This window comes from Guillardia theta (genome assembly GCF_000315625.1).
Source record: "Guillardia theta CCMP2712 unplaced genomic scaffold GUITHscaffold_103, whole genome shotgun sequence".
In the NCBI taxonomy this organism is placed as follows: Eukaryota; class Cryptophyceae; order Pyrenomonadales; family Geminigeraceae; genus Guillardia; species Guillardia theta.
The window spans coordinates 1-12926 of NW_005434571.1; the positions used below are offsets into that span (position 1 = coordinate 1).

General features: G+C 55.6%; 5 protein-coding genes across 5 annotated transcripts; 2 read left to right on the forward strand and 3 right to left on the reverse strand.

The window, feature by feature from the left end:
- Positions 1 to 259: 259 nt before the first annotated feature.
- GUITHDRAFT_40681 (hypothetical protein) lies at positions 260 to 2288 on the forward strand (the record flags this gene model as incomplete). The annotated part of the gene is made up of 7 exons (XM_005823720.1): positions 260 to 322; positions 404 to 702; positions 766 to 850; positions 1139 to 1224; positions 1276 to 1326; positions 1450 to 1639; positions 1905 to 2288. Coding segments are annotated over 7 exons (1158 nt in total), but the record flags the coding sequence as incomplete, so codon positions are not given.
- Positions 2289 to 3114: 826 nt separating this feature from the next.
- On the reverse strand, positions 3115 to 3957 carry GUITHDRAFT_116967 (hypothetical protein; the record flags this gene model as incomplete). Its single annotated transcript, XM_005823721.1, has 5 exons — positions 3115 to 3167; positions 3211 to 3328; positions 3387 to 3472; positions 3521 to 3567; positions 3611 to 3957. 5 exons carry the CDS (start codon positions 3955 to 3957, stop codon positions 3115 to 3117), a joined length of 651 nt encoding a protein of 216 aa, XP_005823778.1.
- Positions 3958 to 4299: 342 nt separating this feature from the next.
- On the forward strand, positions 4300 to 6022 carry GUITHDRAFT_116968 (hypothetical protein; the record flags this gene model as incomplete). The annotated part of the gene is made up of 11 exons (XM_005823722.1): positions 4300 to 4391; positions 4434 to 4516; positions 4684 to 4766; positions 4833 to 4902; positions 4949 to 5072; positions 5144 to 5206; positions 5349 to 5403; positions 5452 to 5516; positions 5703 to 5772; positions 5820 to 5892; positions 5991 to 6022. 11 exons carry the CDS (start codon positions 4300 to 4302, stop codon positions 6020 to 6022), a joined length of 810 nt encoding a protein of 269 aa, XP_005823779.1.
- Positions 6023 to 6119: 97 nt separating this feature from the next.
- GUITHDRAFT_145435 (hypothetical protein) lies at positions 6120 to 7222 on the reverse strand (the record flags this gene model as incomplete). Its single annotated transcript, XM_005823723.1, has 3 exons — positions 6120 to 6208; positions 6475 to 6735; positions 7036 to 7222. 3 exons carry the CDS (start codon positions 7220 to 7222, stop codon positions 6120 to 6122), a joined length of 537 nt encoding a protein of 178 aa, XP_005823780.1.
- Positions 7223 to 8698: 1476 nt separating this feature from the next.
- On the reverse strand, positions 8699 to 11843 carry GUITHDRAFT_78640 (hypothetical protein; the record flags this gene model as incomplete). The annotated part of the gene is made up of 4 exons (XM_005823724.1): positions 8699 to 9753; positions 9895 to 9954; positions 10205 to 10548; positions 10774 to 11843. 4 exons carry the CDS (start codon positions 11841 to 11843, stop codon positions 8699 to 8701), a joined length of 2529 nt encoding a protein of 842 aa, XP_005823781.1.
- Positions 11844 to 12926: the final 1083 nt, after the last annotated feature.

Consider the following 12926-nt stretch of genomic DNA (forward strand, 5'->3'; position numbering starts at 1 on the left):
CCCCCCCCCCGCCCTTTCCCCCCACTCCTCCTCTTCTTTCTCCCTTCCTCCACCGCGTCTCGCACTAGAACAGAGCGCCAGCGTCATGACAGGTCAGCTCAGCACAGAGGGTCCTTCTCTCTTAGACCCCGAGGCTGACATAGCGCACGGCAATGATGCGAGGGAGGAGCGGCATGAAGGGGAGGAGAGGCAGGAGAGGCAAGCTCTGCATGACGCCGACGGCTCTGCGTACTGCAGCATTCGCCTGCCAGCATGCGCGCTTCTAGCCGTCTTCATTTACGTCAATCTCCTCAACTACATGGACCGGGGCATCGTCAATGGAGTCCTGCCGGAGTTCTGCGTCAACTGCAAGGCCAGACACGAGGAGGCGCTCTGCAGGGAGTACTCATCGTGCACGTGGCAGCGAGGAGGAGGAGGGAGCAACGGGACGTGCAACTTCAATGCGTCGGTCGTTCCGCGTCGAGGGATAGCAGGGAGTTTTCATATCAACGAGACGGCGCAAGGTGTGTTGGCAGGCTCCTTCATGGGTGGGTACTGCATCTTCAGCCCGATCTTCGCCCATCTTTCCACCATCCATGCTCCCTTCCGGCTCATGGGGTTGGGCCTGACTGCATGGTGTGTCGCCTGCGCACTGGGCACGATGGCGCCAACGTACAACGCGCTCCTCACAGCGAGGATACTGAGTGGCATAGGAGAAGCCAGGTGAGGATACTGACCGAGAGCGACAGAGGGGGAGGAGCTGAAGTGTTTGTCCGCTCCTGCCAGCTTCCAGTGCATAGCTCCTTGCTTCATCGATGACATGGCAACGGCTTCTCAAAAGGGTAAATGGCTCGCTGCCTTCTTCATGGCGGTATGCGCGCTAGTCTGCTCCGCACTACCCCTGCACTCCTACATTCACTCTCCTCTGACCACTTCCCTCTCTGCTCTCTGCTCTCTGCTCTTTCATGCCCTATTCCACTTCCTGCTTCCTCCTTTCTTCGTCTACTTCCCTCCTCCATTCTCGCCTCCCCTCCCCTCCCTCCCCCTTGTCCCCTCCCTGCTCCCTCATGTCTTCCTCTTTTCCCCTTCCTCCTCTCCCTCCCTCCCTACTGCCTTCTCCCTCCCTCGTCTCCTATCCCCCTGACCCATCCGCCTCCAGGTCCCGATCGGGCAGGCGCTGGGCTACACCTACGGGGGGTACATGTGCTCTCAGATGGACCCCGAGAAGATTGGGTTCGCCGGATGGTAAGACTGCCGGCTGATCCCGCCATGGTGACTTCAGTGTCGGTGGTTCAGGCGGATGGCCTTTGCGCTGGAGGGTCTGGCGATGGTGCCAGTGGCAGTCGCGTGCTTCTTCATCTCCAACCGCCTCCGGAAGAAGGCGACACCTTTGCCTCATGCTGCTCTCCACGATGCCGACTGACGTTCCCTGCAGAAGCCCGACCAGACGTCGCTCGAGTCGGAGGGCAGCTTTCTCTCCAGACAGGACTCGGAATCGTACTTGTCCTCTCCTGCTCAGGCGGTTAGGGACGAGTACACGATCGTGAAGTCCCTCAAGACAATCGTTGGCAACCCGATCTGGGTGTGTACGGTGATGGGATATGGCGCCTTTACTTTCTCAGTCGGAGCCATGGCTGTGTGGGGCCCGACGTACCTTCAGGTTTCCTTTCAGACCATCTACTGATTCTATTGCTAACCATTCTATCCCCTGCTCCTGCTCCTGCTCCTGCTCCTGCTCCTGCTCCTGCTCCTGCTCCTGCTCCTGCTCCTGCTCCTGCTCCTGCTCCTGCTCCTGCTCCTGCTCCTGCTCCTGCTCCTGCTCCTGCTCCTGCTCCTGCTCCTGCTCCTGCTCCTGCTCCTTCCCTCTCTGCCTCCTTGCTCTTTGCCGTCCCTCGGTTCCCCCAACTCAACAGCGCAAGTTTGAGATGCAGCTGGATGATGCGGACCTGGCTTTCGGCTCCGTTGCTGTCTTCACCGGCCTGTTTGGAACGATCTCTGGAGGCTTCATCCTGGATCTTGTCACGAGGGTCCTGGGAAGGGACGCGATGTCCAATTCCCTGCTCGTCTCCGCCACCCTCGTCACGCTTGCCTGGCCCTGCTGCTTCCTCGCTTTCTCAGCAACCGAGTACCGCAAGTTCATCTTCTTCATGATCGTCGGCCAGTTCCTGGCGTTCGCCACCACCTCCCCCGTCAACGGCGTCCTGCTATGGTGCGTCCCAGCAGAAGTCCGAACCCTCAGCATGGCGCTCTCAGTCGTCGGGATCCACGTCCTCGGGGATGTTCCCAGCCCTGTTGTCGTCGGTGCCATGCTCGAGCGGTTCCAAGATGAGGCGTTCGTCATGCAGCTGGTGTCTTGCTGGATAGGATGGTGCATCCTCTGCTGGGGTAAGCACCTGCACTGGACGTTGATCATGTTTGATTCTTCCTTGCTCTTTGCACAGGTGTCGCGTATATCATGTCTGTCCGCAGCCAGAGGCACAAGAAGCTGCTGATGACAGCCAGTGGAAATCATTCGAATGTCACCTCTGATGTCAGGCTGGAGTCAGAGACCCCTTTGCTCAGTTGAAGTTAGGTGCTCAAAATCTTCTTGTAGTTATATTCAATCTCACTGCTATTGAGTTTCGAAAGTATATCCCGGCGACAGACAGAATTTGCATTTCCCTGGGGCCTCTGACACATTACGACTCAAAGTCTGAAGACACTTGATCTTTCCTCGATGGATTTTCATTCATTTATCGCTGTCCGTGAAATGAATCCATCTTTGGAACTTGTCGAGTCTTTGACCATCGGGAACGTACCAAGACTAGATTGAAGTTATTCGTTGATGGAGCAAGCAGCCATTCAATCAAATACCTTCTTGTTGGAGTCCCATTTCGCTCCGGCAGCTTTGACTAGTTCTCTGTCCTGAGTTGATTTTCAATTCGAGAGATGAAGATTACAAACTTGCTACCCTATATGGGCACAGTAAATAGATACGCTGATTTGAACGTTTGCTGCATGATGCACTGTTGCAACTTGTGTTACCACTCATGAGAGTGCTACCGCTGTAGGTACTGTTGCAGCCTTCGGTACTGTCGCAGCTTTGAATACTGTCGCTGCTTTGGATATTGTCGCTGCTTGGCAAGTAGTTGCTTTTCACTGGGATGCCGCTACTGCTTGATTTTTCAGTGCTTCTTGGAAGGATGCTCCTGGCAGGGATCTCACTGCCTCGTGGGTTGCTGTAGCTGTTACTTGTTTGCTCCGGTTTGCCGTTACTTGATATGCCGCTACCGCCTTGGACGTTGCTGCAGCAAGGGGGTTCTTCTTTACTCCACTCCATCTCGACGCTCAGCTTGAGAATGTCTTCTTCCTGAAGCACCATCCATTATACCATTTTCGTGTACATCACGTCCCTGAAAATTTCTCACCCTTGTCAGATCACAGGGAAGCGTTGGCTCGTTTCTTTCCGGGAAGAAAGAGCTCGTACACTCAGAATTCTCCGAGGGAGCCATAGCTGAAGAGTCTCAGACCCACAATCAAACAAAACCACATGTGCGCGTACAGATGCGCATGCTCGCATTTGTAAATCTCTGTACCATGGCCTCACACCTACGAAAAGTGAGGTCGTGCACCGTCGCAATGATCATAAGACCTGGTCAGAGCTTGTTCGAATACTTCCTCATCCCATCTCGGAGGTAGCTTTGTGTCGCCCTGCGTGGTGAAACTGGGTGGCTTGTCGATAGTTCTCATCTCTTCCATCTTCGAGAATGATGTTGTTGGGAGACCGAGCTTTCCCAAGGCTCGAGGTTCTGGCGACTTGATGAGCTGAGTTTTCTGAAAGAGGGATTTCTGCACATGAAGGAGGTGGTTTGTCTTTGGGTACATCTTTGCTCCTATCTTCTCCGCAGATACCGAATGCACTCTCTCTCGTTCTTGCATGCGCTTGCTGTATTCGCCATGGGCGATGCCCATCAAGTGCTGAAAGTTCCCTCGCACCATCGTGCGAAAAGTTTGTGGAGTCAATTTGGCGCCAAACTACCGCAAGGTTGTCAAACTTTGGGGGTGGAAACTTTCACCTCTCAAACTTTATTCCAAAGTTTCATCTCAAACTTCTGCTCAAACTTCGAATCTAAGAACTCTGAGGTGGACTTGCTCCGTGGCCCCACCATGGTCTTGACCCCCATGTGCTCTCCTCTCCTCTCCTCCCCCCATGCCCAGCAGGACGGCAACTCCTTCTCAACCTCCAACCCCTCCCCCTCCCTGCCACTGTCCCCTCTCTCCTCCTCTGACCAGTCACCCTGCACCTGTTCTGCCAGCAACGATCCCTGCATTGAGCATGGGATGCTTTCGCGTGTGGACTGTGGAGGCGGGCAGTTCCTGGAAATCCGCCATCGGTCTATTACAGTCGAGCCAGCGGACTCGAGACTCTTCAGGTAGGACGAGGTGGAAGTTGCGGAGATGGTGAGCGATCGCAGATGTATGGGAGCTGCTCTATGGCCGTCAAGCCTTGCATGCGTCAGGGAGATCTCGAGGAACGAAAGCATGAGGAAGGCTGCTGGTACCCGCATCCTCTCTCTCTTCATCAAGATATCTATGCTGCTCATGATTCAGTGTCCTCTACTCCATTCCCTTGCGACTACTGGTGTTGATGACCTCTCGAGGCCTCCCGTCCTTCCCTGTGTCCCATGGCTTTAGACACGTTTGGCTTGTGACTCCCTTCCTCAGTAGCAGGAGGCAGCCTCCTTGAGCTGGGATCAGGACATGGTCTGGGTGGCATAGCATCTTGCCTCCTCGGCTCCTGGACATCAGTAGTCCTCACCGACAAGGCATGGGGGCAGCAAGCGGAAGGATCGGAGTGAACGTGCCATGCGCAGGACGAGAGACTGTTGCGTCAGATCGAGCACAACTGCCGCCTGAACAGAGACAAGCTGAACCACTGCAAAGGTTACTTGCTGCTAGAGAAATTCATCTGAGATGAGAGCCGATGCAGACAATCTCTTCGTCGCTCATCTCGTCTGGAAGCACGACGTTCACACCTGCCCTCCTCGCACCCGTCGGCTCACGTTCCTGCAGGAGGGGGTCAAGAGGCTGAGAGACTGCGGTCATCAGGAGGGGTTCGACGTGATACTAGCATCCGGGCACGATGTTGCACTTGCTGCCTCTGCTGCTGCTGATACTGGACTAGGTGCACTTACTCCAAGCCTGTCACGGATGCGCTACTGGATACTATCAAAGAGCTTCTTGCAAGGTAGGCCTGCAGTCCTGGCGCAGGGCGATACTGAGGGGGGCAGGGGGGGCAGGGGGAGGAGGGGAGGTTTTCCTTTCTCAGAAGGAAGCAACATGTCCAGAACATGTAGGATGCAGCAAGTGCTGACGGCATGTCCTGTCAGGGGTGGAGTTGCCGTTCTCATACACGCGACCAAGAACGGGTGTCCGTTCTACTCGGTGACGTGCGCAGGTCCCTTGCATGCGACTGACAGTGTGGCGGTGAAGGGCTGGGGGATCAAAGAGATCAAGAGGAATCACAAACCTGCTGGGTTCTGGAAGGGGAGCAGAGGGTAAGGATCGTTGCTGTGTTGCTGCGTCCTCCTCCCCTTCAACACTCCGCTGTTGAAGGGGAGGAGATATGATTCCTGGCGGCGGATGTGATGGGCCAGTCTCTGTCGCTTTGGCCTTGTTGCTATTTGCTTACAAATTTCCACATGAGTACCTTCTTGCTCCTCACCTGAGTACCATCACGACAGGACGGATCATCTCACTACTGAAGAGCTTGTAGAGCTCGCTGAGGCCTCGGGGTTCCGAGCTGACATCCTGGTGCTGCAATGGTGTTGCAATAGTCGGTTTTGATAACAGTTCCCCAGGGAATGCACTCAGATCTCCTCGATCGAGGGATGGAAGAGATCGATATATCTCATGTTAAGTCAACCTTACCAGGTACAATCTGTTTTGCATTCTATCAACATCTTTGTGGCAACAATAGCAAGAGTTTATGCTTGCTTTATGGTGTACCATAACTGACTTTTACGGTGCAGGTATACAAGTGGTGGAATTACGGCACTTGTAACACATTGATGTCTTTTATTCGCTGGTAGTGTACAAGATTCGTCCAATAGTTTACAACAAACGCCTTCAAGCTCTCAGGGATGGGAATCCAGCCGATGCTACTTGACGCTGAGAGGCAACGAGGCCAGAGAGCCACTGCGGAACGAGTGAGCGAGGAAGTAAGGAACTTTCATGAGCGAGTCAGTACCTGAAGGTCAGTCTCGGACAAGAGACTCGGTCCAAGGGCAGGGTTCAGGTTGCAAGAGAACTTGTTTGCCGGAGCAACAAAAGGAGAAGGCACAGCTGCCGGAGCTGGCGCAGCGGAGAAAGCCGAGGCTGAAGCATGCGCGGCGGGAAAATTGGGAGCGTGAGCAGGGGTGGCGGGAAAAGCAGGAGCAGGAGCAGGAGCAGGATTCTGACCATCTGGAGAAGCAAGTCAGAACATCTGCGTACAGCCAGAGCAGAAAAACTCACTCATAGCTGAAGCCGCACATCCGAAGAGAAATTCTGACTCCGACTTGGAGAGGAAGTTGGAGAGAGAGTTGGCGAGGGAGCTGTTGAAGGCCGCGCCGAAGGGCTCGGCAGGCGGCATCACTGCACCGAAGTTGTACGGGGCTCGGGCCCCGAGGTCCAACGAGGGCTGAGCGAAGGAGACCTGGTTTGCCTTCATGCTCAACGAGTGCAGGGAGGTAGCCGAGAGCTCCTTGAGAAAATCGCTGGACCCGGACATGCTCACTGAGGAAAAAGGAAGCTTGATGTCGATCTGTCCCAAGGAGATGCTGCTGGGAGTGTGTGCCCCGGATGGGGTAGACGAGCTGCTTCCTTCCTTCGACGCCTTGCTCCTTCGTCTCCTGGGTCCCTTGTGTGCATACGGCCACTTGACGATGCCCAGGCGACGGCAGGCAGCTTTCATGGTAGTCTTGCTGATACCAATCTTGGCCGTTGCTGCATCCAGGCTCTCATGAAAGTGTTTGGACAAGAGCTCGTAAGAGATTATGACTGGGCCATTGCCGCTGCCTCCTCGCATCTTCTTACGAGGGTTGATAGCGATGCATTTCTTCGTCTTGGTCTCATCCCAGCTCTCCTGCATCTCGTCGGCGTTCTCAGTGGAGGCCTCAGCATGATCGCTCTCAGAGTCGGAGCCATCAGAGTCCCGCGCGCTTTGACTCTCACACTGCGAGACAGCCTGGTCCTCCTTCATTTCCTTTGGCTCTTCGAACATGCTTGCCGGTGGAAAGGATCTTTGCGATGGAAGGTTACGGAGGAGGAGGAAGAGAGGAGTATGCAGCGGAAGAGGAAGCTACCAAGTACGCGGAAAGAATGAAGCTAGACACAGCGTGGAAGGGAGAGGATGGGAGGGGATAGGAGATCTGAAGGAGTTTCTTCCGCAAGAAGGCGAAGGAAGTCGGGCACGTATCTAAAGCCCCCCGCTCTTACCTGAGGACGCACGATTCCAGGTTGATTTTTTTCAGGAGGGGTGGTACCTGTTTACAAGCCTACCTGATACCCTAGCCCTATACAATTGGAGGCTTCAATAGAAAATCTCCTTGTTCTGCTATGAAGGTTTTAACGTATATTGCAGAAGAAGTTTTTAGCTATGTGGGTAGGGGTGGCAAGGAAGTCGCGGGTCATGGATACCTCCATGACTACCGGTGTCTGAGAGAGCATGATTATGGGTAGGGTGGTTCACGTGGACTCAAACTGCTATAAATAATTGTTGACGCAGTACACGTTGTCGAGTCATGCAGGCAGAACGTTCTCTACGAGAGTGAACTTTTCAGATTCAGAAGAGGGTCAAACTGGTACAAACCTAGAACTTTTCAAAGGAAAAATTCGAGTTTGGGTGTAAAAGTTCATGTTTTCAGATGGCGCCAACTTACAAGGAAGGCTTCGGGGTCCAAAGGCTCGGATCTTGAGATTCATCGGAGCTCCTTGCCGGGGTCCGGTAGCTCCCTCGTGACCAGTTGCACCTTGTGATCTAGTAAAGACATAGCAATAAAACAGTTTTTGACCCTCCAGATTATAAAGGTCTGGATTTTAGCCAGGCAGACGGAGTGTAGTAAAGATGGAACAATGCGACACCCCCTGGATCTCATGCAATTGACCCTCCTTGTGACCGGGTAACGGATCGAGATCACGTTACCATAAGCAGACCCGTGACTTCAAATATATATTATTTACGGCTTCGAGACCAAGCGTTGCGTTATCGCTCATTTTTGAGAGGCTTCTTGATCCCGTGCTCCTCCGACTGGCGAACGGTCACGAGGGATCAAATTTAAAAAGGTTTTGGAGATCCTGTTTAACTCTTCAAATATCAAGGAGACATTTCAACTTCACATTAAACGAATGATCCGCCCCAAGTGAACGAGTTGGCAGGAGGGGAGAGGAGGAAGGAGCAGGATAGTGTGAGTGAGTAAGAGAGTGAGTGCATGCAGAGAAGAGGAGTGGAGCAGAGACTGGAAAAGGACGGGCAGGAGAGAGGCATGGCAACAGGGAAGTATGCATCGAGCTATGTTGTAATGTCTTGGCCACGGCCCAAAAGTAAAATGGGCAATGAAGAGAGTCTCAGGCATGGTGGAAAGGAATGTTTTGTTTGGGAGGTGGAGAGGAGAAAGAGGCAGATGCTTTCTATGTTGAAAGGTCTTCTCTCACAATCCGAGAAACTTGAATGGCTCAAGATTACCCACCAGCCTCCTCGTTACACCTCCATCTTCCCATCTTCAGCATCGTAGAAACAAGATGAAGAGACTCTGACCGGATGGCGCATCCCCGCCACCTGCACCTCCCATCCTTCGTCCTCAATCTGCTCTCCTGCCTCCACCATTGCCAGCCCGACGGCTCCCCCCAGCGTGTGCCCGTAGCTTGCAGATCGGATAGTTGCGACTGTGGTGCCTTTGTTGATCAAGGGCTCGCCGTGGTAGAGCATGACACTGGGATCGAGGACCAGCACGTGCAGCATCCTCCTCCGTCTCCCTTTCCTCTCCTCCTCCAGCAGCTTCTCCAGCACAGCGTTTCTTCCCAGGAAACCTCCAGGCTTGTCAAGGGCGCACCAGGACAAGAAGCCCGCCTCAAGGACTGAGTCCGTGTTGTCAAGTTCATGCCCGAGGGCTCGCCATCCCTTTTCCATCCTCAGGCTCGTCAGAGCCTTCACTCCAGCATGCGCGACCCCCAGCTGCCGTCCCTCCCGCACGATCGTGTCGTAGACTCTGATCGCCTCCCCGCTGGGAATGAGCAGCTCGTAGCCCAGCTCACCCGTCAGCGACGTCCTGCTGCAGAGCACGCGGACTTGCTCGATCTCGACCTCACGCACGGAGGAGGTCGGAAAGTTTGCAGCTTGAATGCTGGCGGCTCCGACCACGCGCTCCAGCAGCGCTCTTGCACGCGGCCCCTGGATGGCCAGCTGGGCATAGCGATCCGAGACGTCAAGGATGCTCACACGCTCGAGAGGATCCTTCTGCTGGCGCATCCAGCTCTCTGCGTGCCTGTGCAGGCCGTCTGGGACAAGTAAGATGAAGTCATCCGATGCGAGCTTGAGGAGCACGACGATCGCCTCCATCCCCCCCTCCTTGCTCAGCCACAAGGTCGAGATGGCCCTCCCTGCCTCCTCCTCTATCACCCTGGCAGTCGACAGCCTGCTCAGGAAGGAGCCAGCATGCTCCCCTTGGATACGGAACTTTGACGTGTACGAGGTATCCATGATGACGACACGCTCCCTGCAAGCCTTGTGCTCTTCTCGCCATCGCCCGAACCACTCTGAAGACAAATGGCTGTCAAAATGACAACCCTGATACTCTTGCTCGCTCGCTCCCTACATCCTCCCTCCCTTCTTCTATCTCTGCACTCGAGTAGCCACTACTTCCCATTCCTCCTCACCATATCCTCCAGCTGACATACCTGGAAAGCCCCAGGTTGGCTCTCCGGCGACGGGGATTGAGCCAGGCTCACCAAACCAGTCTAGAAGCAGGATAGTGATCAGACTGTGTAGGAGCAGAACAAGAATGGATGCACGAGCACCAACAGAAGTGGGGGCAGGATCAGGAGCAGGAGCAGGAGCAGGAGCAGGAGCAGGAGCAGGAGCAGGAGCAGGAGCAGGAGCAGGAGCAGGAGCAGGGGCAGGGGCAGGGGCAGGGGCAGGAGCAGGAGGAGTGGACTGTCGAGGGGGTGGACGAGGACAGTAAGAAAGATAGGACAGGATAGTGGTCACCTGGGCTCTCAACCCCGCTCATACTGCAGAAGTGAGCTCCCTGCTCCTGCATGCGAGCGTGCAAGGGAGAGTGGAGGAGGTTGCGGGCAGACTTGAACTGCTTGAAAGGGAAGTGGCACGCGTACACCATGCTCAGAGCCTCCTCTGCTCGGCGAGCAAGGAGAGAAGGCTCGCACAGGAGGGGGCTGAACCTGCTCGGACGGATCCCTGTAACATCTTCGTCGGGGCTGCCGCTGACAATCCACTGTGCGAGCAGGCGACCGACACCCCCCCCTGTCAGGATTCCGATCGAGTTCATGCCAGCACCTACCCAGTAGTTGCTTAGCTCCGGGACAGGCCCAACACTGCAAGAGACAGGGATAAGAACATCTTTTTAAAAATCACATGATATTTCACCAAATTGTATCCCTCCCCTCCCCTCCCCTCCCCTCTTCCCTTCCTTTCCCTTCCCTTCCCGCTCACATCTCTCTCCATTTTCCATGCCGCCCTTTCCACCATCGTTTCCCTCCCATCTTCATCTTTCCTGTCCCCCCTCTCCGCATCCTCATTTCACACATGACAAAACTCACATCGGTGACATGTCGGGGGTGAAACTTTCCGGCCCGCAAAAGACTTTCTTGATCCCGACGTCCATGGCCTTGGGCACGCGCTCCATAGCCTTGCTCAGGAACGGAAAGATCCTCTCCTCATCCGCCTCGATCTCGCCAAACGCAAAGTCCTCGGGAATCCCGTGCTCCTTCCAGCTCGCCGCTCGCCCCTCAAACAGCCCGATCATGAGCCCTGCTCCCTCCTTCCGTATGTAGGTGTACGACGCTGGGTCCTCGATCACCGGCCAGCTGCTCTGTACCTCCGGCATGGCGTCTGTGATGACGTAGTAGTGCTCTGCTGCTTGCAGCGGGATGCTCACCTCGCTCGCCGCTCCTACCTGCCGCGACCACATGCCGCAACAGTTCACCACATGCTCGCACCGGATCGTTCCCCGGGACGTGACGACGCCCTTCACTGCTCCCTCCTCCACTATCACCCGCGTCACTGCCGTGTCCTCGAAGATCTGTCCTCCTTGCATCCGCGTCCCCTTGTTCAGTGCCATGGTCACGTCAACCGGGTTCACTCGTCCGTCCCCTGGGACGTAGAAGGCGCCAAGGACGTCGTCGACTCTGCACAGGGGAAACATCTTCTCGACGTCCCTCGCTCCGATCTCCTCCACTTCGACTCCGCACGTTCGATTGAAGTCTGCGATCCTCCTGAACTCTTCCAGGCGATGCCTGTCCGTCGCGAGCTCAATGAAGCCCACGGGGCTGAACCCCGTGCTCTGACCTGTCTCTTCCTCCAGTCGCCTGTACAGCTCTCGGCTGTACAGGCGGAAGGATGTTGAGGTCGAGGACATGGAGCCGAACGTTACCATCAAACCAGCCGCATGCCATGTCGTTCCGGAGGTCATCTTATTCCGCTCCACAACAACCGTGTCCCTCCAGCCCATCTTGGTTAGGTGGTATGCGACTGAGGACCCTATCACTCCTCCTCCGATCACCACGACACGAGCATGAGACGGCAGTTTCTTCAGTGAAGAGGAAGGGTCTTGCGAGCATGCTGTCGTGAAGCTGCGAAGCGCGCGTTGCCGGCACCTCAAACTTATCATCTTTGGTAGATTCAGGTCCACAACTGTATCTGAGCAGCAGGGCAAGAGACGGCAGCTTTGCGTCAACACTCCTCTAAGGATCCAGCAGCAAGACTATCTTCCCGGCAGATCGGCTCCTTCTGCGCATGCGATACCTTCCTCATCGCTCGCTCCGTACCATCCTCCTCGCATACTTGCAGCCATCCTTTCGCGCCACTCGGTCCCCTCATACAGCACTCACTGTGCTCCCGGGCCCGGTCGCCGGAACTTCGGAACTTGAAGCCGCGGCACTGCCGCAGTGCGGCACTGCGGCTCCCGGCCGCCTGGCCGGGCCGCGGGCCCCAGTGACTCAGCACTCCGAGTCCCGGACTCTCCTGACCCAGGACTTTCAGTGAGTGGCTCTCAGTTAAGTAAACTACAAGCTTCGGCAGTGTGGCAGACCCGGCCGGGCCGCTTGCCAATCCGCCGGCCGGGGTGGGCCACCGTACTAGGCTTAGTACGTGACTCTGACAGTGACGCGGCCGCGAGCCTCCAAGTCGGTCACCGGTGGCACCGGAGTGACTGTCGTCGCGGAGCATGGTCCAGTGACCGACACCAGAGAGAGATTTTACTCCACTTGCCAGTGCCCAGCAGGGCTGCCATCGAGTCTGCCAGGCTTCGCTACTAGTCTACCCGGATCGTCAAGTTACTGACAGCAAGTTGCCGGTAGCATCATGCTCAGGGCAGATCACCCAGTACGCGTACGCCGGATATCAGTAGACTGAGCTGTACTACTTCAACGGTACATGATGACGCCAATAGCACTTTGGACATCAGGCTTGACCACGTACTGTCCACATGACCGCCTGCCTGCCTAGCAGCCATGCTGTTGTCTTCCCTCACTCCCTCCCTCTTCCTGACTGAGTTCATCTCAGTTCACTTCTGGAATCCAGCGATGCTCTCTTTGTCGACCAGCCAGGTGGTGTCGACCGCCTGCGATTGAGACTTGAAAGTGAAAAGGAGGACGAAGAGGAAGGGATGCACGACATGAAGGAAGAGAGGGGGGAGGGAGAGGAGGGGGAAGGAGGAGCAGAGGGGGAAGGAGGAGCAGAGGGGGAAGGAGGA